The sequence below is a fragment of the Gymnoscopelus braueri genome, assembly GCF_963280865.1.
Source record: "Gymnoscopelus braueri genome assembly, chromosome: 3".
In the NCBI taxonomy this organism is placed as follows: Eukaryota; Metazoa; Chordata; class Actinopteri; order Myctophiformes; family Myctophidae; genus Gymnoscopelus; species Gymnoscopelus braueri.
The window spans coordinates 2,299,755-2,326,874 of NC_137612.1; the positions used below are offsets into that span (position 1 = coordinate 2,299,755).

General features: G+C 41.1%; 1 protein-coding gene across 1 annotated transcript; it reads left to right on the plus strand.

The window, feature by feature from the left end:
• rad54l2 (RAD54 like 2) lies at positions 1-27,120 on the plus strand. Its single transcript, XM_080424832.1, has 22 exons — positions 1-151; positions 2,822-3,020; positions 3,818-4,169; positions 4,261-4,397; positions 5,914-6,048; positions 7,514-7,746; positions 8,511-8,693; positions 9,174-9,307; positions 9,466-9,662; positions 9,828-10,170; positions 10,842-11,019; positions 11,696-11,905; positions 13,448-13,566; positions 13,882-14,000; positions 14,434-14,533; positions 14,708-14,913; positions 16,046-16,221; positions 17,919-18,115; positions 18,677-18,855; positions 20,966-21,055; positions 21,143-21,235; positions 22,446-27,120. Exons 2-22 carry the CDS (start codon positions 2,873-2,875, stop codon positions 23,504-23,506), a joined length of 4,590 nt encoding a protein of 1,529 aa, XP_080280958.1. The 5' UTR covers positions 1-151; positions 2,822-2,872; the 3' UTR covers positions 23,507-27,120.

A 27,120-nucleotide genomic window follows, 5' to 3' on the forward strand; every position in this document is an offset into this window, starting at 1 on the left:
GAGACAAAAAACCTGGGAAAAAAATAGCAACCTTCTTCTTTAACCATTGTTGCGTTTATTCCGTTAATATCTATTTAATTTGACAATAAACCACGATCACAAGAACACAGGCTTTAATCATCTCAAAGGAGAGACCGTCGACATACACGAGGTAAGAATAAAGCTTTGATGTTTGAACTTGGTGGTGTCTTGTCTAGCAGCGCATCTTAGCTAGCTTGATGCTATTAGCATCAGATTAGCATCATAGACCGTTCAGAGATTAGCATCGGTGTGTAGCTTAAACTAACGTTAGCAGCGTTGCCAGATTCTGCGAGGGAAATAAGCAGTGGTGGAAAAAGTACTCAGATATTTTACTTAAGTAAAAGTAGCAATACCACAATATAAAACTACTCTGTTACAAGTAAAAGGCCTGTGTTCAAAATGTTACTTGAGTAAAAGTACAAAAGTATTGGCATCAAAATGTACTTAAAGTACCAAAAGTAAAAGTACTAAATATTTGAAAATAGCCGATGGTGCGACGCGTTGTGAGCTTGTAGATCTGCTATTTTCAAATAGCCTAGGTATTAAATAGGGCTAAAGTGGTTAATGTATGTTTTATAATATCATAGTTTATATCTGAAAAGTAACTAGTAACTAAAGTTTTCAAATAATTGTAGTGGAGTAAAAGTACAATATTTGCCTCTGAGATGTAGTGGAGTAAAAGTAAAAGTATTGGAAATTGGAAATACTCAAGTAAAGTACAAATACCTCAGAATTGTACTTAAGTACAGTACTTAAGTAAATGTACTTAGTTACTTTACACCACTGTCCCTGGCACAAAACATATTCCTGTAAATATTTAAGAACTACTGGTTTAAATATATATATATATTTTTTAAAGCAAGCTTAAATAAGCAACTACACTTATGAAACAATCCCTCCCCAAAAAAAACGTAATAACCCGCAACTAACAATGTTTACAAGCAACTTCACAGAAAAAAGAAGCCCCCCCAAAGTCGCTTATAATAAGCCGGGACATGGCAACACTGATTAGCATTGGCGTGTAACTAAAGCTAGCGTTAGCTTTACTAGCGTTAGCATTAGCATCTCTGCCAGCTAGGCTAAGGGCTAGCCACACACAGCTAATCAAGCAGCAATCCTCTGCAGCAGCACACACACACACACACACACACACACACACACACACACACACACAGGGATGGACAATGGACCGTTAGCATGGTGCTGTTGTATGTTAGGCTTTAAGGACCTCAGTCGTTGTGTCGTGGAACCCTTAGCTCGCTGCTGGTTAGTTAGCAGCATTACCTTTATTACCACAGGGTAAGTCTTAGATGAGTTATATAACCTTTATTACGTTACACAGCAGCAGAGGGACGTTAACAATAACAACAGTAGTAATTACAGGCTATACCTGCGCACTTAGCTTCGCGTTACACTGGCTGACGGGTAGCAGTAAAGTAGTAAGTACATCCTTTAGGGTTACAACAGAAGAAAGATCTGTGTTATTACCAGTGGTGGAAAAAGTACTCAAATTCTTTACTTAAGTAAAAGTACCAATACTGCAATATAAAAATACTCTGTTACAAGTAAAAGTCCAGAATAAAAAATTTACTCGAGTAAAAGTACAAAAGTATTGGCATCAAAATGTACTTAAAGTACCAAAAGTAAAAGTACCAAATATTTGAAAATAGCCGATCTACAAGCTCACAACGCGTCGCATCATTGTGAGCTTGTAGATCTGCTATTTTCAAATAGCCTAGGTATAAAACAGGGTTTAAGTGGTTAATGTATGTTTTATAATATCATAATTTATATCTGAAAAGTAACTAGTAACTCAAGTTTTCAAATAATTGTAGTGGAGTAAAAGTACAATATTTGCCTCTGAGATGTAGTGGAGTAGAAGTAAAAGTATTGGAAATTGGAAATACTCAAGTAAAGTACAAATACCTCAAAATTGTACTTAAGTACAGTACTTAAGTAAATGTACTTAGTTACTTTCCACCACTGGTTATTACCACCACGCTGCACATTGTGTTCGGAGACAGCTTTGTTCAGATCTAATCGGAACAAAGTTTTACTCCGAGACTCAACAATGGTTCTTCTGACCCTTTTTTTCTCTTTCTTCGATGACCCTTAGTTTGATATGTAATATGATATCCCCCCGTTTGATATGATGTTTTATCTCCGGGACCCCCTACACTGTACAATCCTCATTGTGAATTACCTCAGAGAGGGTGTTCAAATAGAACCAAAGGGACCCAATACGTTGCATAACTGTAAGGATCCATTTGATTCCTCACTATAAATTATTTAGCTAGGCTGGGAACCCATCCAAGGACCCCTGCCTGTGGGTCCCCGAACCCCACGTTGAGAAACGGTGACCTAACGCGTCTCCAAAAGCTGAGAACGGGTGTCTCTCCAGTATTAAGATCACAGGTTACGACTACTTTATTACTACAATAATAAAGTGGTTTTGGTTTTCATGTAAAAAAAAAGAACAACTATCTTAAATTGTACCTTTTCAGTGTTATCCTTGAGTACAAAGGACCCCAATGGAAACAAGCAAATGGCTTTCTTGGGTTTTTAAATTCCTATTAGCTGACCTTGTATTGAACTGTACTTTCATGTGCTTCTTTCTGCAAATTTCTAATAAAGTATTCAATCAATCAATCCTCTTCTGCGTGTGCTCAGAGCTAATCTCTTCAAATAATGTTCCACTTAAAATGAGGCTAGAATTGGACAGCCTTTCATAAGAAAGAGTAAACGGAACGTGTTATTTCCTATGTTGTAACGTGCAATTCTTTTCTCTTTTGGTTTTAAGGGCTTCTGTTAAGGATGTGTAGGTAATACACTTAGAGCCCCGTAGGACGCCATGTCTGAATCGGCATTTTCAGAAAGTGAGCGGGACAGTCTTGACAGTGAGGTGGAGGACGATTTGACAAATGAAGAGGAGGAGGAGGAGGACATGGAGGAGGAAGATGAGGATGGAGACGATGGAGACGATGAAGATGACACAGCTGGTGAGTGACTAAAATATTCTTGTTTACCCAACTCTAATGATGATGGTGACATTCATGAAGTTCTGATAATTGAAAATCTTAGCCGTTTGCCAAATTGGTGTAGGCAGGGTGTAGACGGAGAGCTATTAGTAAGATATGGGGTAGCCCTTAAAACAGTACAACTTTGAAGCGTCCATTCCTAGGCTAGCTATTCATATGTGGAAAGAACAGTCCAATATTATTTTATAGCCCAACTCCTGCATAGCAGTAAAGAGAAGACACACCACCAAGCTGTATTGAGTTTGAAATGTGAATCCGAAAGTATTTTCTGAAGGTTTGAGATACCAAAGCAATTAGCAACGTTTATCTCACCTCTGACTTGTCTTTGTTTTGCTTTACCTAAATAGCATAATAGAGAGTCGAGGGCCGAACATCAGCTCTGATATTCAGACTGTTCCATGTTATCGACATTAGCTGTATGGTTAATGTGCTTGCTGTGGCCAATATAAAAAAAGAAAATAAAAATAATGTTGTTGTTGTTTTTATTAAATATTTAAATGCAATTATCATTTTAAAAGCCTATTTTAATTTGACATTGATGATAATGACAAATCCGTACAAAATATCACCTGTTGGATTCCTAAAAAACAACATACTGAAAATCGGCCCTGAAAAAACATATCGGTCGACCCCTACAAAAAAAACAGGAGCGTAGAGGTGGAAGGGCATGCGACACAGGTCTCCAGCTGGAATCAAACCTTGAACCTGTGCAATTATGTGATTTAACGTGCAACATCTCTCTTCTCTCTCTCTCTCAGAACGAGCTGAGGGTACACAGGATAATGCAGAATCGGGTCAGGATGGAGGGGATTCTGCTTCAGCTACCTCCAGAGAGCCTTCCCCTGTGCCTCCTCCATCTCAGCCTGCATCACGGCCCTCCTCCAGACCTGCTTCCCGTTCTCAGCCTCCATCCAACCCAACCAGCCCAGAGAACACGAGCAGCAGCAAGCCCCCTCCCAAAAAAACTAAGAAGCAGAAGTCCTCTAAATCATCCAAGTCCGCCAAGTCATCCAAGTCATCCAAGTCCTCTAAATCATCTAAGTCTAAGGCCTCAAAAGGCTCCAAACTCTCCTCGCTATCGAAGCCTGCACATATGAGGAAGAATATCAGGTACACGCATACACACACTGAGATCCTTCTGGCTGAAACACATTAGGTGTTTTTTTTTTTTGCCTGACGTCTTTGCCTTTTATCTTTATAGAAAGCTACTCAAAGAGCATCAGCTGGAGGCTGGGACCAAGGCTGCCCAACTGGAAGAGTTTGAAAGGCGGAAACGTCTGGAACAGCAGAAGAAGGAATCCTCTACACAAGCCCTACCTGTCACAGAGTCTCAAATAGGTAAAAGAAAAATAACAGAAAACTAATCCAAAGGTCTCTGCACAATAAAAAATAAGGTACATTTGCCGAGGCGAGAACAAATATTTGAAAGGGGAAGTTCACCCCAAAAATTACATTTTAATATTACGTTCCTTTACGGTGAATGAAGAAATCACTTAGTAAACGGGATTAACAGCAAAACTATTCAAAAAAAGCGTATGAACTCCAAAACAACACTCATAGTGAAATCCAAACTATCTTGCGAATGCAAAATGTTTTACCGTTCCAAAATATAGAAGAAGCAAATCAACGTTTAAACTACTTCTGGGCTAAATTGACTCGTGCACGAATCACGCACGTGCCTGGGCTGTTGCGTGCGTGTGTCATGAGCTCCGGTTCAACCACACAGGCAGACACGCCCAGGCGCGTTCTTCGCTCGTGCACTTGCGATCGCACTATGAGTGTTATTTGGAGTTTATAAACAGATTTTGTTTATATAGTTTTGCTGTTGTTAATCACGGCCTCCATTGACTTAAATTCATCAAGGATTTTTTGGGGATTTGGGATTTCTTCGTTTATACAAACAAAAAAATCTCCTTGTATTCATCACATCATGGGGTGAGTAAACGATAGAAATAGAAGTTTCAGGTGAACTTCCCTTTTATTTCAGGTGAACTTCCCTTTTATTATCTACAAACGTTTCAGCTTTCATCAGTGTGACACTAGTCACTTGTTTTTTCACCTCCACGATCATAAGGAATCTTTTAGTGTACAGAGCCCCTAGTTTCTTTGAACATCAATCAACTCATCACCTATGATTGTGTATGCTCTTTAAAGGGATATTTCACTTTCAAAAAAACGTTGGGTCATTTTATTGTCTACTCAGGCTTTTGAGAGCCCCCCAGACAGTTTTTAAGTTGCTTGATTCAGTATTTAGATATTTGATATTCATTTTGTCAGACACGCCCCCTTCCTATACAAAGCCATTATAACTTCAAACTCCATTTTAACATGCTAGATTCATCAAAAACACCCGTCCTTGCTTCTGGTGACTCACCCTGCCCTCCTAATAAGCGAGGGGGCCGTGTTTTTTTGATTACTTTTTTCATTTATTTTATTGCATTTTTTTATTGTGTTGAATTTTTTTCATTTTCCAAAAAAAATATTTAAAATAAATGAAAAAAGTAATCGAAAAAACACGGCCCCCTCGCGTATTAGGAGGGCAGGGTGAGTCACCAGAACCAAGGACGGGTGTTTTTGATGAATTTAACATTGAGTTTGAAGTTATAATGGGTTTGTATAGGAAGGGGGCGTGTATGATAAAATGAATATCAAATATCTAAATACTGAATCAAGCAACTTAAAAACGGTCTGGGGGGCTCTCAAAAGCCTGAATAGACAATAAAATTACCCAAAGTTTTTTTGAAAGTGAAATATCCCTTTAACCCTAACCTCTTAGATGCACTATGTCTTCACAACTTCTCATGGCTCTTGTACTATTTTCTGTATGTCTCCTATCCTTTTGCACCTCTGTCAGTGGAAGCTCTGAGGGAGGCGTCTCAAGCAGTGCCTTCTCTCCTGAGCAAGCAGGATGTCATCTGTTTGGTTAGCAGTGGCGAGGAGGAGGATGAACAAGAGGAACCCCAGCTGCCTGCAAAATTCCTCCGAGAAGGTATGATTGGATGACTATAATGTGAGCAACGTAGAAGCTCAAAACAGCCCTGATTCAGATATGTGGTCAAATCCCCATCCTAGCACTGTATACAGTGGGGCAGTAAGGCTGTCAAGGAATATTCCACATTCGAATATTAAAAATAAAAGAATGTTAAACTATTAAAATTAAGGTTCGAATAAAATAAATACAATTCTCGTGAGACTCTGGGCGCATGTAACCTTAAAGGGATAGTTCACCCCAAAAAAATCTTTTTTTTATCGATTAGTCACCCCATTATTAATGTTGTTTTTGTCGCAATCCTAAGCCAATAATTTGATGACCAGCGGACTGGTAGGCACCGGTTCCGGTTGGAGAAACAAAGGAGACACTTTGGATATCCTACCGGAACTGCTGCCAGTCATCAAATTATTGGCTTAGGAATGCGATAAAAACTAAAAAATATGAATTAAAGTGTTTGCCACGAGACACCATCATAAGACGAAGGATAAATCAGCTGCCTCGCTGTAAACGGCGACTTCACAACGCAGACACACACACACACACTAATCAGACTCGCTCGGTACTAGAAAGCACGCAAAAAGTCAAGCTGAAAGGGGCGATTCATTTGGTAGTGAAGGCAGACAGTTTACAACGAGTCTGGACCAACAAAGAGATGTAAAAACAAATCCTAAGCTGCTTCGCGGTACCGCCGCAGAATTAATTCAATTTTCTCCAAACACAGAAGTTATCAAATATAACTAAATATCATAAACAACACTGAGTCGCATACCTAACAGCATGGACAGACTCGTTTGAATTTTGGAACACAGTTCTTATGACACAATGCCAAGAAGAACCTATGATACTCTCTCTTCCATGACCCAGAGGATAACGGAGTGATGTCAGGACTTTGTTACTTAGTTTATTGGCAATGGAGACGAAAGGAACGCATACTTCAGCACAGTGTTGATTTTGACAGTAATTTTTTATTTAGTTTTCATTTTAGTAATCTGAAAGGTTTTAGTTTTCGTTGACTAAATCTACAGTTGATTTTGTCGACTAAAATGTATGTTGGCGGTGCCTTGATGGTGTCGTAATGCCTGATTTTACACTTGGTTGCATGCTGAAAATAGCCGACCTACAAGCTGCGACGCGTTGTGAGCTTGTAGATCTGCTTCTGATCTGATTTTTCAGACACAACATAAAATGACTTGTCTTCTGGATCTCTTCTCAACTAGATCCCTCCCTAACATTTTAGTCTAGTTTTTATTTGTTGACAAAATTGTCAGTGTATTTAGTCTTAGCTTTAGTCATCATAGCTTAGTTTTTATTTCGTTTTTATTTCGTTTTCTTCAGTGAAAAAAGGTAGTCGACCAAGCTTTTTCGTCATAGTTTTAGTCGATGAAATCAACACCGCTTCAATCAGCACCATTTTGAACCAAAGAGTCTCTTAACATAATTAGTTTCATCCACTCTGATGCAGATGTGATTGAGCTCAGCTCCGGGGAAGAGGACGCCTTGCATATTAGCAGCGAGTCGACCGACGACGACGACGAGAGCACCGCTGGCACGGAGGAGAGCAGCGGGGCGCACATCAACGACATCCAGAACCACCCCGATGCCCAGGGCAGAGTGCTGGTCAATCTGAATCACCCTGCAGAGGAGGAGGATATCTTCCTGGCGCCACAACTAGCCAAGGCTGTCAAACCTCACCAGGTATATACAGCGTATGCACTTTGACTTAAAGGTAGGGTAAGTGATTTTCTTTGGTTAAAATAAGTGTCAAGTAGCTCTATATTCTGATAGTACTCATTGCTATAGAGTGTTTGTTCCTTTAAAAGGAGTCTCTCTCCTTGTCTCTCCAGCTCTTTATTAAACACAAAATACATTTTCGTTTCAGTTTCATTTTCAATTTTATCCAATCAGGATAGAGAACTCAATCAGGATATAGATTAAACAAGTGGAATTTGAAGTGATGACACAAAGAAATGAGCAGAAAAAATTGGAACTGGAACAAAGCTTAAAATGGGTACTTTCTCCTGATTGGCTGAGATTTTGACACCTACCGAAAAATTTATTTTCTGTTTGTGTTGGAGCTGGAGAGACGGGGAGGCCCCTGTTACTGAACAAACACTCTATAGCAATGATTACTACCAGAATATAGTGATTTAACCTTTTAACAAGATACTTTTTGTTTTAACCAAAAAATATCCCTTACCCTACCTTTAAACACACACTCAATCACTCTCTGCACTGCTGCTCTCAATGATGTATTTGGGTCAGACTTTTTAAGACGGAACTGAAATGCAGGACCTGATAGCTGAGACATGATGATCACCCAACAAACCCTCTCTGTAGCTCTTGTTTGTTTGTTTGTCTCTCTCTCTTATGCCCACACCTATTCATATTATATAATCTTCAGTTTTCTTTCATTCCAGAGTGTTTGTGCATTAATGTATTAATCTCCCTCATTTCTTAAGGTTGGGGGGATCCGGTTTCTGTATGATAACCTGATTGAATCTCTGGAACGGTATAAAACCAGTAGTGGGTTTGGCTGCATCCTGGCTCACAGCATGGGACTGGGCAAAACCCTACAGGTCATCTCCTTTATAGACATCCTGCTGCAGCATACCGGGGCACACACTGTGCTGGCCATTGTCCCGGTGAGTTGTCTATGTAACCCTCAATGTTTTCATTTATGTATACATATACAAATATAAAATACTGTGTAGGGGTGGAACATAAAATCCATTCATAGATTAATGGCGATGCTGAAATGGACCATTATGAATTGATTCACAAACGTTTAGTATTTTGTAGTTTTTTCATCATGTTGCTCATTGCACAGAGCAGCAGCCAGAATATTGAGAAGCCTTTGTTTTAAGTCAGGATTATTTTACAAAATAGGACTTTTATTTTCTTATTGGTTTTCTGCAATTGTTGATGTTGGCAAATATAACCTTGTAGTTGACAGTGACACATCTCTTCCATTTGTTTTTATTATCAATAAAAGTTCATGTAAGTAAATTAATCTCAATAATCAGAATATGATGGAATCATATCCCTCTGAATGGGAATGGAATCAAACCGTCAGGTACCTAGTAGCCATTTCCGCCCCTAATACTGTGATTTATTTTTCCCAGGTGAACACTCTTCAGAACTGGATGTCAGAGTTCAACCTCTGGCTTCCTCCCCAAGAAGCCATTCCTCCCGACACGGACCCTGCAAGTTTCACAGGCCGTGCCTTCAAAGTTCACATCCTCAACGATGAGCACAAGTAGGCAGCTTTAAAAGTTTGTGTGCATGTGCAGTGCACATGCATTTGTGAATGCGCATGGATGTGTGAAGGAGGAAAATGAGTGATCCATATTCCCCTTTGACATTTAATTCAGTGTACACATGATCAATTGTCACACTGGATGTCTTGACTTGCAGATCAACAGTGGCCAGGGCTAAGGTGGTGGAGGACTGGTCCAGAGGTGGAGGGGTGCTGTTGATGGGCTACGAAATGTACCGTCTGTTGTCCCAGAAGAAGAACTTTGTCGTTTGCAGAAAGAGGAAGTCTAAGAAGCCTGTAGGTCCGGTTATCATTGACCTGGATGAAGAAGACAGACGAGAGGAGCTCATGAAAGGTCAATAAAGATGGCCACGCAAAGGAAGCTTTGTTTGAAGAAATACTCTTAAGATTAGCACCGTTTTTCTTGTGCCCTCTGCAAAAGACATGTGTACGTCTGTGATTAGGTTAACCATAGTTAAAAATGGTGTATATAACTATTTCCTTTATTGTCTTTTTAAAGGCATTGAGAAAGCCATTGCGCGACCTGGTCCAGACGTGGTGATTTGTGATGAGGGTCACCGCATTAAGAACTGCCACGCCAACACGTCACAGGCCCTGAAGAACATCCGTTCGCGGCGCAGGGTGGTTCTGACGGGCTACCCTCTTCAGAATAACCTCATTGAATACTGGTGCATGGTGGACTTTGTCAGACCAGACTTCCTAGGAACGCGCCAGGAGTTCAGCAACATGTTTGAGCGGCCCATCCTCAACGGGCAGTGTGTGGACAGTACGCCTCAAGATGTCCGCCTCATGCGCTACCGTAGCCACGTGCTGCACAGCCTGCTGGAGGGCTTTGTTCAGAGGTGAGTACGTTGTCATTTTGGAAGAGGCTGCAAAGTCGACCATAACTTACTCTGCAGTGTAGAGCAGTGTTTATCAACCTTTTTTGTGCCAAGGCACACCTGGCATAGCCAAAACATCCCAGGGCACACCTAGATATACGGTATATATATATAATTATATATATATATACGGTATATCTATATACACACACTAGGGGTGTGCCGACACTAATTTCACGAAACGATACGATACGATATTGGGCACACAACTTCAATACGATTTCGATACGATACGATACGCACTTTTTTATCATGAAAATATATGGGGGAGAAAAAAAGCAAATGCAAACAAATATTTCTGTTTTTGCATTATTCAGACATGCAAACTTGTAGCTTTTCAGCTTCCACTAGCCGTTTTGAATCCAAATAGGGCAATAGTGTGACACCTGACCCGAAAAAAAAACAGCATGTTGTCACCCTTTTCACCTCGGGGCTGTTTGCATGCCTGATTATTATTATTGTTTAAAAATATATATATATATATATATATATATTTTTTCAAACCTTCAAACGGTGCGGCACACCTCAGCAGTAGCCCCGGCCCAAAATTGGGACGTTTGCCAGGGTTGATATACACTGGTGTAGAGGACCTCACTGATCTCTGTTCTCTGTGATCCCTTTGTGTTGTTCAGACGCGGTCATGACGTGCTGCGTGGCCAGCTTCCTTCTAAGGAAGAGCATGTGATGATGGTGCGGTTGTCCCCGATCCAAAGGGCGCTCTACACCGAGTTCATGACCCGCTTCCGGGAGGCTGGAAACAGTGGCTGGCTTGGCCTCAACCCCCTCAAGGCTTTCTGTGTCTGCTGCAAGGTAATCTCTCAAGAACAGATTCTGCACTGCGTTGGAATCTGTCGGGGAGGTTCGTCATAACGTGTGCGCATTCAGATCAGGAAGCAGGCAGCGCTTTACCCAATCAAATGTAGTGGGCGGGATTCACATGTCCGTCGATCTTTCCCCCTCGAAACAAACCCAAACTAATTTAACAATAGCGTCCGCGGAGCAGACAAAACCACGGAAAGATATTCACATTTTAACTTACTCTTTCATCATAGAAACAAGTGGGCTTATAACCAAAACGATCCATGTTCTCTGGGAGAAGTGGTGTTAGTGTTCCGTGTAGAAATATTGTTAGTGGGAATGAAAACATAGTGGCACCCACCGGAAGTGAAAGCTGAAGGCAGACCTAAACCCCGGTTTCCTTTGCGCACTGGTGTTACGTTTTCTTCCGCCCAGAGCCAACAGACATAGAACAAACAGCAGAGGTCGCTGTTTTTCATTTTCAGTTGGATCTGGGTTCCCAGATTGGCTGCAAGGTGATGCTGCTTTCTTCATTCATGTGCTTGTATGTCCAGAACCAGTACTTGGCTCTGGGTCCATAAGGCAGGATAGTCAATCTTCCTGTGAGTCTTAGGAGTGGGCTTTGACTTAATGCTGATTTGGCATGGTTTGAATAAGCGATGCATCTTATTTTTCGGATCCCTCCCAGATTTGGAACCACCCTGACGTGCTGTATGAAACCCTGCAGAAGGAGAACCAGGCTAACGAGCAGGACCTGGACCTCGATGACATCGCTTCCAACGCCCGCCCTGCCCCGGGTACGGGCGTCAAGGGCAAAGCTGCTGATAGCAAGGCCATCACCTTGCCTCCACTCAACACCACTCAGGACAGAGCCAATCAAGTCATCACCTATGATTGGGTATGCCTTGTTATCTTTTTCATTAAGTTTGTGATGGAGTAATGCAATTTAGTATTTAAAAAAATGTCCAGGGGTTGACACTAATGGTTGCCCGATTGCCTGGGGTAAGAAAAAAGAAGAAAAAAAAAGTCCAAAGAATTGAAGCAACCTTCTTTTGTTCGCTGTTGACACAACATGCAAGATATGTGCCGGTAACACAATCGAAGGTCCTCATGCTCTGTTCACAGAATGCTCTCTCTCTCTCTCTCTCTCTCTCCATCTCTGAGATGTAAGCATGCACCAGCTCACAATATGAGCCAACTAGAAAAAAAGTGATTTTAGATTAGAGGCATTTGCTTCAATCTAACTATCCTGCCGCGAGCAACAGCAAACTGAGCAGTAACGTCTGTCACCCCTCAATACTCGTTCACTGTGTCTGAGGGAATGTTGGTGTCCCGACCTGGCTGTGTGTGTGGATGTAAGCGCACGCAGTGGAGATATTCCTCTCCTTGCCCGAGTTGTTTACACTTAGTAGTTAATTTGATTGGTTCATGCTGGTCTCGATATGACAGGCCATGCTACATTTCAGGACAGGTTAGGTTTAGTGTGATTTAATAAAACTTGTCGTTTTTCCACCTATTTTGCCTAATGACTGTGGCACGCATGTGTTACACTGGTAATGTGTGGACTCGTTTTTTTTTTTTTTTTTACAGAATCTACTTTCCATTTGTTCATGTGCTAAAGTGTAATTTGGAGATAACTGATTGACAATATTCGCGTTAACATCATGCCCTGGGTTCTATAAAAGTTCAGCATCGCTTTAAAGCGCAAAGCCTCACTTGTACATGAAGTAAGTACGGTACACAAGCAGGCTTTGCAGAAGGATTTGACAGAAGGCAGAAGGTTTTGATCACATTGCTAGAAAGCAGGCTGCCTAGCAAGGCTACGCTGTGATACTAAGAAAAGGCCGTGAAAGAAATCACCATCAGCTGGGTTAATAACTGCCTCATAACTCCTGACAATTGTGAGTTATATAGTTGTTGTTCTGAAACCATAGACAATTATGGAATACTGCATGCAATCCCTTAACCCTTGGGTTTACTATTGGTACTCAAAAAGGGTTGGGAAACATAACTTTCACATAACTCTGCCATATTTGGAGGGTTACCTACATAATAACTTTCAGTCATACATACTATGACAGCATGTCCCACTCCCACACTCCTATAGAATGGGGACGGTTGTGACAATTTGACATTGACAATGTGGTCAGATGGAATACATTTCACCAATTGCTATGCAAAGTCATGTCTGTCTTGACTGGTCAAAGTATCCCCAGAACACTTATTAAGTCCTCTCATTGTGGTCATTGAGTATTCAGCAAATAAGACGTTCAAATATTGACTGTGCCATTGTGTTCATTTCACCTGTCTGGGGTTTCTTCAAGAAACCCTAGACAGGCCTACCCAGGCCTATGGGGGAGATACCAAGAAACTTTCTTGGTATCTCCCCCATAGGCCTGTGTCTAATTCTGCATCTATTTCTTCCATTGATCTATCACAGGCAAAGGGCATAATGTTAAACTACCAGCCAGGACTTTTGCAGAACTCTGCCAAGATGGTTCTGCTCTTCCATTTGATTGAGGAGAGTGTTAGGAGACGAGACAAGGTTTTGGTTTTCAGGTTAGTCCGGTATACAATCCAACATTAAGTGAATAGTGTATTAGAAATAGATTAATTAGCGCTGATAATAATGTATTCATCTAAAAATGGAAAATGTCTGTATTATTACCTGGTTTGGACAGATAGTTGGGGCCAATTAATCTTTACATTTAAAACAACGCTATCATTTAAATATATATATATATATTCTTTTTCAATATCTCTTCCGCACAAATACCCAGACCCAACTTCTATGACCTTTATATAAATGCATTGCTTATTTGAGCTTGTTAAACCTCCCTGTAATAACTGTCATTTCTCCTGTTTGCCCATTAGCCAAAGCTTGTCCACACTGTCAGTCATTGAAGAGTTCTTGTCTAAAAGGCCCATGCCTCCAGGCATCGCTCCCCCAGACGCCCACAATCAGGCCTGGGTCCGCAATCTCAACTACTACAGTGAGTCATCCAGCCTCGGCTCTGTTCCCATAGCAACTACTTAATCACAATGTGGGCTTTAATTTGCCGTGGAAAACTCTTGAATGTGAATGTGTGCATATTATCTCATTGGCGCGTTTGGCTGGGATTTTTACCACGGATGTCCTGTCCGCCTCTATGTAATTTGTTCTGTGTATAGAGCAGAGATTCATTATTGTCTATTATGAATTCTTTTTTTTAAAAACCCACATAAAACAAGTCTTAACGATTTGAGGAGTACAAATGTACTAACCTCTAAAGAATTAACATATGTGCCTGTGTTGGTGTGGATTTAAAATCCATCCACCCGTTCACTCACACCAGAAAGATTTCAGCTTCCTCTAGTGTGCTTGGATGCTCTGGGATTCAGTAAGGAGGTCCTGCATAACTTTCCTCATTTCTACTATCCATACAGGATTGGATGGGGGTACGTCTGCCTCAGAGAGAGAGAGACTGATCAACCAGTTCAATGACACAGAGAACACCAACACATGGCTCTTCCTTCTGTCCACCAGGTAGCTGTTCTATGCTTTATTAATGCTCTGCATCGCATCCGCGACGCATCGTGAGCTTTTCGATCTGCTATTTGTTTGTCAGCAACACCGTTGTACGGCAGAGCCTAAATCTGGCACGCTTCCCCACTGGAATGTCCACTGATATTTAATTCATTGTTGTGATTGTCCACACAGAGCGGGCTGCTTGGGGGTCAATCTGATTGGGGCCAACCGCGTGGTGGTGTTCGATGCGTCCTGGAACCCTTGCCACGATGCCCAGGCCGTGTGTCGAGTGTACCGTTACGGTCAGAGGAAGGCCTGCCACATTTACCGCCTCGTCTGTGATTTCACCCTGGAAAAGAAGATCTATGACAGACAGGTCTCCAAACAGGGCATGTCCGGTAAGAGATGATGTCTCAAAAATGCTACACATTATCTGCATCCAAAAGTGCCTGAGGAAGAGCTCTTAGCCTTAGATGTGCCACGCCACCTGTGTAGACTGCATCTTGAGCCTCTTTTAATGGAGTTTTAATTAGTGTGCTATTAAAGAAAAAAAAGGAAGGAAAAGGTCTGCACACCGTCTTGATGCTCCCAGCATAATTTAATAACAGAGCGGTCAGAAAAAAAGGCACTCCTCGTTTGGATTCTCAAAAACGGTCCGGACCGTTTTTGGCACCCGATGTGTTAACCGCTATAGACTGTAACATTGGACTTGTGTATTCAAGTACCTTTGCTTTTCTAAATCAAACAGACAAAGTCTAAAAGGGCCACTAGAGGCCCCTAGAGCAGTGTATATCAACCCTGGCAAACGTCCCAATTTTGGGCCGGGGCTACTGCTGAGGTGTGCCGCGCCGTTTGAAGAAGGTTTGAAAAAATATCATTTTGAAAAAAAAAAAAAAAAACTATTTTTTTTTTTTTTTTTTTTTTACAATAATAATAATCAGGCATGCAAACAGCCCCGAGGTGAAAAGGGTGACAAAATGCTGTTTTTTTTCGGGTCAGGTGTCACACTATTGCCCTATTTGGATTCAAAACGGCTAGTGGAAGCTGAAAGTTTGCATGTCTGAATAATGCAAAAACAGAAATATTTGTTTGCATTTGCTTTTTTTCTCCCCCATATATTTTCATGATAAAAAAGTGCGTATCGTATCGAAATCGTATTGAAGTTGTGTGCCCAATATCGTATCGTTTCGTGAAATCGGCACACCCCTAGTGTGTGTATATAGATATACGGTATATATATATATATATATATATATATAATTATATATATATATATATATATATAATTATATATATATATATATATATACCGTATATCAAGGTGTGCCCTGGGATTTTTTGGCTATGCCAGGTGTGCCTTGGCACAAAAAAGGTTGATAGACACTGCCCTAGAGGCCGTGCTGCACCCATCCATCATCCTTAAAGCCCTGTGTTCCTGCTAGTGGGCAAAAAAACCAAAAAGGTTCCTCAGTTAAACTCTGCAATTGCGTATATATTCAGTTCACTCTTTAAATGTTGTGTTCTATTCAGACCGTGTGGTGGATGACCTGAACCCGGTGCTGAACTTCACCCGTAAGGAAGTGGAGTCACTGCTGCACTTTGTGGAGGAGGAGCCTAACTTGACCAAAAAGTCTTTGGAACCAAAAGAAGACCTGGAGACGGTCATCAGTCAAGCTTGTCTGCTCTATCCAAACCTCATCACCAAGGTACAGCACACACGCCTAGCTGTTGGTCTGGCTTTAAACTTATAACGAGCACAGATTCAACTTAATGGTTTCTGAGATTCAAAATGTGTGCAACGTATCCCCCAGGCCGTCACTGTAATTAAGTGTGTTTTTGAATACAGGTTTGAAAAGAGGAAATGTCAGCAAGTGATATATTTCACCTTCGTGAAATTTGAACCCAGAACATTTTAGCCTTGTGTTTACAACCCAGCCTTAGGGGAAACCATGGCACAACATGAGTAAGTGGGGCTCCCCTCTTTCCTGCTCCCAAGAACCACTAGCAACAAAGTGTTTTCAGCCTTTTTAAGGGTTTATCAAAACCCTGAAACTTCAGGGTGGGCTAACAGCGAAACAATAAATTAATAAATAATTAAACATGAGCAACCTAGACTTACAGTACCTAATAATAAAATCAAAGGAACCAAAAAACAAATCACTAAACCTAACACCAACAATCAAAAAGCATAATGATCATAACGCAGAGACCTGACATTGTCCCATCTTGAACAAGCATTTGGGCAACAGTGGCAATGAAAAACTCCCCCTTAACTGGAAGAAATGTCAGGCAGACCCAGGCCAAATATTGCTGGGTTTATGTAAATTAACTCATTGAGTGCCATTAACGTGTTTCACGTGTTTTTGAAAAATAAAATAGAAAAAAATAAATAAAATAAAAATAAAAAACATTTGCTTTTCTTTTTTTTTAGAACCCAAGATATCATTATCTGAAGATTTGCAGCTCCATCCACTCCTTGTTTAACTTATAACTTAAAAAGGCTGCATCTCGCTTCCTAAGCACTTTTTTTTTACTTTGAAAAAATAAAAAAATTAAAATCATAATGGCCAGGAACAGATAATAATAATTTGGGCACTCAATGAGTTAAAAAGTAGCTTTATTAGTTTAATTCAATTTCTCGACTACTGCAAGATACTGCTCCACGATGTCAAATGCTTCAGGAGTCGAAGGTCGCCTGGCGGGCCTGTTACCTCCGGAGGGTCCCCCTGGGGGCAGCATTGGAGTATAGCAGCGAGAGCATGAGGTGTGCTCCTCAGACTCCCTCTTACCTGCCTGAGGTGCACTCTAGCCCTGCTACTACTCCTTTACCTCTCTAGAGACCCTCCGGAGGTACCAGGCCCGCCCTCCAGGCGACCTTGACTCCTGAGGGGTTTGACCTTGTGGAGCAGTATCTCGTAGGATTCAAGAAACTGAAATAAACTAATAAAGCTTCTTTAAACGCACCCACCCACCAATAATTATTTTCACACAACAAATGTGTTTGTGACGACGAGCTGGAAAAGTGGTTTTGGACGTAAAACAAATGATTGCAATGGATTCGAAATCATGAAAAACGCCTAGTATGACCCCTCACAAGCTACCAGAATGTAACATTTTCCTTTTTTCCCGGATAAGGTGCGACTATTCCAACATTCAGCAGCTGTCACAGGTTCCCTTCGGGGAGTCGATTTTCAACTTTTTTTTTCTAGACACCTTTACAAACACATTTGTCAAGAAACTTCTCTGTAAGGAATGTGTTCCCAGATTAGCCATGCATCTGATCTTACGACCTCGGGATCGTAACACCTTGTCATCTGGTCATGTTGAATCTACCTAGGCTCCTCTCGGTCCCACTGGGCTCTGTCGTGACAAAGTAATTCATTCATCATTATTCAATTCACAGCCACCTTTCCATCACGAGTCTCTGCTGGTGGACCGGAAGGAGTCCAAGCTGACCAAAGCAGAGAAGAGGGCTGCCAAGAAGAGCTACGAAGACGAGAAGCGTGCCTCCGTGCCCTACTCTCGTCCGTCCTACGCCCACTATTACCCAACCAGTGACCAGACGCTTGGCAATATACCAGCATTTAACCAGCGCAACTGGTGGGTTTCAAAGCTTTCGTGAATAATTTTAACAACTCTAAACCACTCTGTGTGTAGCCCAATTTATTTATTTATGTTAAAGTAATTTTTTCAAGCTTTTCTTGCCTTTATTGATAGTTATAATGTAGTAGAACAACTAGCTGAGGTGAAGCCAAAAGGTGACATGAAGAACTGCAGATTACTGGTCAGAGAGAAATATACAATATAGCGTCATTGTATCATGGCTAGCTGTGTGATTAATCCATATTGAGAAACCGTATGACCTATTTATTTATCACCTAGAACGTTATCTCAGCTACAAACTGTTTTTGGCGATACACATGTAGTAGGTATCAAGTCCACACAGCACTAGTGTTAGCATTAGCTTTATTAACGATAGTATTGTTTAGCTTTAACTTTGGAACCAACCACACAGGGTTGGATGTCGCTATGACAACCAACTACATTGCAGGGATCCTTTCTGCGGTGGAAAGTTGAGGCGAATTCCGTTGCAGTATAAAAGTGACACAAGGCAACACCTTGGCATATGATCCTATTTTGACCATAACTTTTATGTTCCAGGCGTCCCATAGCACGGCCAGATGACAAGCCGGTGGCAAGCGTCCGGCCAATTCAGTCCACCCCGATCCCCATGATGCCTCGTCAGGTGGGGATGGCTGGCTCCAGCTCTGGCGGCAGCTTTCCCGTTAACTATCTACAGAAGGCTGGGGTTTATGTGCAGAGGATTGTCACCACGACTGGTAAACAATACTGTGCTTCTCTTACCGATCAAACTATTTTCAGTCCCAAACAGACACACCGGTGGTCAAAACAGGTGAAAATAGCCGATCTATAAGCTCGCAACGCGTCACATGACGTGATGAGCTTGGAGGTCTGCTCTTTTCTGCGAACGTTTACACGGATACTGGGGTTGAAGTGGTTACGATATTTAAGCTACCAATGCCATCCAAGTATTCGACAAAACGCCATCATTTTGATCATTTAAAGCGGGATCATCATCTGTAAAGCTGCATTGTGCCATACAATACATAGCCCTTACCGTTAAACAATAATAAATAATAATAAACTTAATTTATAAAGCGCTTTTCAAAAACAGTGTTTACAAATTACTTTACAGTGTAGGGGTGTGCCGATATATCGTTCCGCGATATATCGCGATATATGTTTTCGTGACGATATGTATCGTTTTGGGGGGGGAAAAATATCGTTTTGAAAAAATAAAATAATAATCAGGCATGCAAACAGCCCCGAGGTGAAAAGGGTGACAACAATTTGTTTTTTTCCGGGTCAGGTGTCATACTATTGCCCTATTTGGATTCAAAACGGCTATTGTAGCTGAAAAGCTACAAGTTTGCATGTCTGAATAATGCAAAACAGAAATATTTGTTTGCATTTGCTTTTCCCCCCCCCCATATATTTTCATAATAAAAAAGTGCCATATATCGTATTTTATCGATATCGTATCGATGTCGTGAGCCCAATATCGTATCGTTTCATGAAATTAGTGTCGGCACACCCCTTCAGTGCCATGATAAAAACCATCCATGGGGATAAACAACAATTTAAAATTTCATGGATAAAATAAAACCAAAGGGAACTCAAATCTAAGGAAAGGCCTTGGTAAACAAGGGGAATTACCCCTCCCCCTCCACTGCTGCACCATCACATCTATCAAAACGCTTCACCAGCACAAGCAGCTTAGCAGCTACCAGAAGGCTGTTTTTATTATCATGTCAAATAGCCCATTAAGGCCTGAAGCCCATTCTACAAATGTCTTCTAAATCCCAACAGTATTAAAAACTGTTCGCACACTTGTTCATAATTGTCAAGGACCCCCAAAATTATATATATTTTTGTCCGCGGACCCCCATCTCAAAATATCTAGTTCCAGGGACCCCCAGAAGCAAAGATTGGAGTTAAAAATGTTTGAAGATTTGCTCAGATTGTCAAGATTTTTGGCGAGTGCCTCGCCTACGAGCTTGTAGATCTGCTATTTTTGAATAGCCAAAGTGTAAACTAATAGCCTGGCTCCGCCCCCTGAATCGCTTGCCTCGCCTTCAGGGTCTGGTGACGGTGTCGAAGGCGGGGGGGGGATTCTCGGTTGAAAATCTGTGCGGCGAATCGGGATCGGGATAATCCAGTGTGAACCAATCGCCAAAGAGTCCAACCTCGGCCACACCCCCACCTCAGAAAACGTCTGCACTGAGAGGGCTTTCAGACTGAATGATGGAGTGAAACGAGTGTCAGGCTAGAAACTAATGCTTTTTAGCTCAAATCAAAAAATTACAGATGCGTTCCAGGTCTTAACACATTCCATGCCAGAGGTTAATATCATAATGTACTCACCAGTGCCAGCGTTTTATTGTTGTTTTTTTGTTTTTTTCATGTCGCCACAGACCTCGCTAAATAAGTTAAAAGTGCGCGTTCATTTGGTTCTAAACACACAGGGGATCTGTGTGAAACGGCCAGCGAAAACCGTTTCGAAATCCCATCCGCCATCTTGAAGATACAGCGGTGAAAGCTAAACAGTGATCAGCGAGGAGAAAAACAACAACCGAGATAATCGACTTTTAGACAGGATCCCAGACAGGAAGCGGATACGATCGGAAAAAACGGAGCCCGAATAATTCCGTTTCCGGTGGTGCTACCGGAAACGGAAGTGGATAAAAAAATTCAGAAAGTGCACTTTTTGTTCATTTCGAGAAAAGGAAAAAAAACACTGGTTCGCGTAGATCTCCGCGATTGGCAGTCAATGTGTTAATGGGATAAAGAGGTAGGCAGTTTAAATATTTCTGTGAATTACATGTTTCTGTCAATTACATTTCTTTTTGTTTTTGTTTCAATCCACAGACATTGTAATTCCAGGCGCTAACAGCACAACAGATGTACAAGCTCGAATTGGTGCTGGAGAGAGCATTCATGTGATCAAAGGGTCTAAAGGTAACATCAACACCATAGTATGGACTCTGTTTGTTCCTCCCGTCATCAATTTGCCTCCATCATGACTTTCTGTCCTTTCCGACACAGGAACCTACATTAGGACCAATGATGGCAGGATTTTCGCTATCCGTTCTGGAAAGATCACTAGACCACCGATGGGAGATTCTGCTATGTCACGAGGTATACGAGGCTTAATACCACTAACACGAGGGCTTTATGATGATCTGTGACATATTTGTGAATGATAATTCAGGATTCAGGATAATAATATATTATTTTAGATAATCGCAAAATCATCATAATCGTTTCCATGTTGAAAGATTTTCCACACATTTTCAAATATTAAAAAAAGGAGAAATGGCTGATCTACAAGCATACAACGCGTCACGAAGTTAGCTGGTCGCTAACCACGGAGGGTTTCACTTTGCTTCCGTGAAAAAAAAAAATATATATATATCATCGCGACCTCCCGTCAAAAATACATAGTAAAACACAGGAGCCGAGATACAGGATTTTAAAGTAATAAGTTAAAGGTATGGTAAGTGATATTTTTTGGTTAAAACAAAAGGTATTTTGTTAAAAGGTTAAAGCACTATATTCTGATAGTAATCATTGCTATAGAGTGTTTTTTCAGTAACAGATGTCTCCCCGTCTCTCCAGCTCTTTAATAAACAGAAAATACATTTTCCGGTAGGTGTCAAAATCTCAGCCAATCAGGAGAAAGTACCAATTTTTAAGCTTAATTTGCATAGTGTTCCAGTTCTAATTTTGTCTGCTCATTTCTTAGTGTCATCACTTCCAATTTCACTTGTTTAATCTATATCCTTATTGAGTTCTCTGTCCTGGTTGGATAAAATTGGAAATGAAACTGAAACTGAAACGAAAATGCATTTTCTGTTTTATAAAGAGCTGGAGAGACAAGGAGACTCCTAATACTGAACACACACTCTATAGCAATGAGTACTATCAGAATATAGAGCTATTTAACACTTATTTTAACCAACGCAAATCACTTACCCTACCTTTAACCAGGAAGAGAATGGAGCTGAAAATCTTCGGATCACGTTATCGTGGGTTCTGGACCTTTTTCTCCTAAAAAAATATATTTTTTGAAATGACAGAGATCTCCGTCAATGGCAGGGAATGTGTTAAGTTATTTGCTTTATTCATGTTCAATGCCAGACACACAATTCGATAATTAATCGCAATTATTTGAGTGACAATTAATCGTCAACTTAAATTTGTAATAGTAATGTGACTGTATTTTACATGACATGTATTATTACCGCCTCTGGCTCTTACCGTCCCTTTTGCCAGTCACAAGAGATCATCTGAAAGTTTCCTGTGGAATTTAATGTGATGGCATTTTTTCCACTCTCACTTTCTTCAGACTCTCAGGGTTCCCAAATCCGCTCGGTCAGGAACGGCGGCTGCTCATCGCCCGAGGAGGAGCAGCGACAGCACAGCCCAGACGGTGAGCCCCGTCCCTCCACCCCGGACAGCCCCGAGCTTCTCAGAGAGCTCAGCCGCTACACAGAGAACTCCAACGCCGCTGTTGGAAATGAACTGCCGTCTCCATCAGAGATCTCTGCTGCGCTGGCAGGGGACGGAGACGGCTCGCTGCACAGTCGGACCGGAGACCTCGACAGGCACCTCGACGATGACGATACCGATGACGATGATGACGACGACCTCCTCGGTTTAGAAGTGCGCCGCGGCAAACGTAAGAGGAGTACCGCAAGCCGCGGCAAAAAGAAGATGGGAACTAAGCGTGCCTCTGCTGCGTCCCGTTTCCCAGGTCTATCCCATGGCAGTGGGCTCGGCTTTCCACCCGCGGGGCTGAACTCGTCGTCGCTGGGAAACTTAGGAGGAAACATGAGATCCACTGCTTCCACGCATCAGAAGTGGGTGACTCAGAGTCACCCGCTTCTGATGGGTGGAAGCAGTGGAACACCGGGACAGTCACTGGGTGATCTGCAGAACATGTTCCCTTCTGCAGGGACGGACGCTCTGAGCCATTCAGCCACAGGGAATGGATACCTCCCTGCCTGCTCCTCCTCCTCCTCCTCGTCTATGTCTTCTGTTTTCTCCTCCGCCACCTCCATGGCAACTGTCCCCTCAGCGTCCACCTCCTCGTCCCTGGCTTCGGGCTCATTGCCGCCCTATTTGATGAACCCCAACATGGCCGGTCTGCTGTCCTCAGGCTTCCCCCTCAACTACAGTCAGTCCCTGCTGTCTGAGCCCAGAATGTACCCCAGTTCTCTCCTGTCCGGGGCAGGGGCGTTCCCTACGCCCAGCCCCAGCTCTACTGCGTCCAGCTTTCTCTCCCATTTTAACAATCCCACCTCTAGTCTTCTGGGGGCAGCTCTGAGCCAAGCGGACACGCATCTGACTATAGACAATGGCGGCAGTAGCTCCGATGATGACGTCATAGAAGTGACAGGGCAGTAGCCAGCCAGAGACAACAGAGTTCCACAGAGTTTCCATTACGCATGGTAAACCCTCCATTAGAAATGGGAACCCCCCTCCATTAGGAATGGGAATTCCTGCGCGTTTACGTAACACCAATATGTGAAAATTGGAGGACACTTAAATTAGAGGCTGAGCTAAAGTTGATCCATTTAACTCCAACAGGGTTCCGGTTCCTAAATATGGAAATAATTGAGTTTGTTAATACACATCAGAAAAGTCATACCTTTTTAAAAAAATATATAATTTTTTGTTTTTTTCATTTGGGCAAATGTTAATTGCCAAGCTTTCGATGATTTATGAAAATCCCAAATTGTACTTGTATTTAATTGAACTCCTATGTTTTTAGCATTCCCTTTTACCTGCCTTTTTTCTGATCATTTCTTAGAACTATTTGTTATTTTTCCTAATTTTGTTATATTGAAAGTGTACAAGCACATTTTACTACGTAGCAGTAGAACAGTAAGTGCTGTCAAATGAGAAGAGGGAATACAATGCTGAGGAAAAACAAAAACGAATAAAAATACAATGTTAGTATCTGTATATCCCAGTGATGGATATACAGATACGGTAGAAACAAATAGGCTCATACACCTAGAGAAATTGTCGGTTACAACCTTCATGGCATATTTTTTATAGTCTTGTAATTTAAACAGTTTACTGTTTGTCATTCGGCTAAATGGTGGAAATTCACTGAAATTCCCATTCCTAATGATCTCAAATCCAGACATCCATGTTAAATAGATGGACTCGTGAATAACTCTTAAAGGTCCATAACACCATCCATACATGTCTATTCATAGCTTTGGCCATATATAAACATAGACCATTTCCCCGTTAATGACTTTCACATTTGTTAACATTTTCTCAAAAGTCGTTAAAACCTTACCGAACTTACCTGTATAATTGAATGTTGGCTTAACACTTAGCCAACACTTTTCTCCTGGGACTATTTTTGGGTAGACTTGTTAAATCAAGCCGCGGTTTAAATGCATTCAAGCGCAACAATACCGTAACTTTGACAACAAATAAAGCTGCAATAAAGTCAAATTTTGGATCACTAAAAGTTTCCAGTTTCAACTCTGCAAGTTGATTTTCATATCACACTAAAATGTATGGAATCCAATGACTTACTTTAAAAACAAATACAAAGTATCCTTGGGAAGATCTTCAGCAGTAATCAAGTATACCAGTAGTTGTAGTCAATGGGCTAAAGATGCCAGACCACTAGTATGATCCTTTAATAAGTCAGATTCGTCCCTAGCAACAGACACCATAGGATCAGATTTTTGATGACATTTAGTTGAATCTTTCATGGTGCTTTCCAAGCACAGCCTCTTCCATTATATTTCTAAGCAAGACTTGGACAAGACTTCTGAGCTCGGAACAATTGTATCAAAAATATTGGTCATTAATACTGTATATCTGTGTGAAATGAATTGAGACATGCTCACAACTCACTGTTAAAAATGGTAGCTCCACTGATCTGATTTGAAATTGTGTCACTTCCCCCTTCTGGTAGAGAAGACTGGAAAAAATGTTGGTGGTAATTGAAGATGTCAATAGAAAGCAGCTTATGAAATCATGGTTAGAGGACATGACATGACAATGCATTGAGAAGAAACCCTTTGAGACTAACTAGATTGTTTGCTTTCAGAGAGGTTATTGTGGTGTCTAGTTATTTGGTTGACATTGTAGCATCCCCAGGTTGGAAAAAGGACACCAATGATCTGGATCTTTTTTTTTTATATTATATACTGTACCTGAAAATGATGATATTTTGTAAATAGTGGTCATTATTGTTGTTTATATTGCAAGTCCAGACTGCAGTGTGCAGAATTTGGTTCAAGGGAAGAAGTGGTTTTGGGATGATTGTTAATTATTATTACAAACATGATAACCATGAATTATTTTACCTTCTTATCAGAGTCCTTAACTAAAATGAATGTAATTTCATGTTAGCCTTTTATAACACAGGGGCTTACACATGGATCTGGACTATGCTCTTTCATTTTTAGCCTTAAATGACTCTAAGGGGGTCTTGAGACCTGGGGCCCTATTTTGCGCGTCTTTAAGTACCAGGTCGTATGACTTAACTTAAGCCCTGGAGGCGTGGCCAATGCTGTTTGGCCACTCAAAATAGAGAAACAAACGGCATTAAGTTAAGTCATAAGACCTGATACCTAAGACGCGCAAAATAGGGCCCATGGTATTTATGACGGTACACGTTTTCATACGCTGGAAGAAAGTTCTGATTATTGAGAAAGTTGGTGTTACACTCAAAGCGCAAGTTTATAGTCGAGTCAGCATTGTGACTTAAAGGCACCAAAGTGGCTACAACAATGATTTGGTGTTGATAGTTCATTATATTTGTCGCCTTTTTTCTTTTTGTTACTGAAGTTGCCCACTATCTATGGATAGCTTGCTTCTCAGTCTACCTACTTGCATTGACTGTTACATTTGACTTGTCATTTTAAAAACACTTTCACTAACTTGTTGAGGATAAATATTGCCCAAACTGTGGAAGCTGTCATATTGTGCAGCTTATCATCTCCGTACATCTGAAGCGTACCATATGTAGCCAGTCTAGCCACTAATCACAAATCCACAACCATGAATATTCAACCACAAAGAACTGTGGCAGAAGGTTTTTTGATGGCCTTACAATTTGATAGGTGTGAGGTAGCTTTTCATAAAATTGTCTCTAAAAAGCAGTTAAACCGAAGTAGCAAGTGTAGTTACACCGTACTTAGGAATTTTATGTATTTTTGGTCTCTGGCCTGTAGTAGCCTAGTGTACCGACAGTCCGACACCTCAAGGTAATTAGGGTTGAGAGAGGTCCATTTCCACCATTGATATACAGGCTAGAAGCAGTGTTTGTCAACACTATGAGAACACTGGATAATGTAACATTACATCATTCACTATGGAATTTAAATGTGGCATACATATAATTTTTTGCAGGGCCGTTTTGTGCCTCAAATCCCCCAGACACGACACTGTACACATTTGCTGCTGGCTCGTTATCTATTGGTCTGTATGTCATGTTTTTCTCATTAACATCGTGTGCTCAAGCCTGTCTTGAGCATTGCCTGATTAGTTTGTCTTGTCTAAGATACAGAGCTGGCACTTTGACTAAAGATCATATATCTGCTCAACATGTAAATCATTCTGGCCCCATGCCTTTGTTCTCAAAGTCTTCTCAAATCAGTTGGAAACACCTCATCTGAATCTACAGTATATGACAGATTGTGAAATATTATAGCTATCCGTGTATAAACAAGCCCTGTCTGTCATATCAAATTATTTTAATGTGCATATTTTTTTATGTTTCATGAGACTATTTCAATTTTTTAAATGTTTTTATAACTTCTGATTGGTGTTGGCTCACCTCTGGCAATTTGTTCCTTATTTCAATGTGTTTACCAAATTTATTTATTTATGATGGAAAAAATATATTCTATCACCTTTTTGTAATTACATTTTTTTAACCCTTTTGTTCACTTTGATCCATAGACGGCTGATCCAGTAAGAACTGTCATTTCGTATACGCAGCCTAGAGTGGAGCAGAATATGACTGTGTTATCAATGTTATT

Excerpts from the sequence above, each read along its gene's own strand:
- rad54l2 (XM_080424832.1), top strand. The coding sequence starts at position 2,873 with ATGTCTGAATCGGCATTTTCAGAAAGTGAGCGGGACAGTCTTGACAGT. Across the intron at positions 14,534-14,707 it reads CTCTTCCTTCTGTCCACCAG|AGCGGGCTGCTTGGGGGTCA; the intron begins GTAGCTGTTCTA and ends TTGTCCACACAG. Across the intron at positions 18,856-20,965 it reads GAGGATTGTCACCACGACTG|ACATTGTAATTCCAGGCGCT; the intron begins GTAAACAATACT and ends TTCAATCCACAG.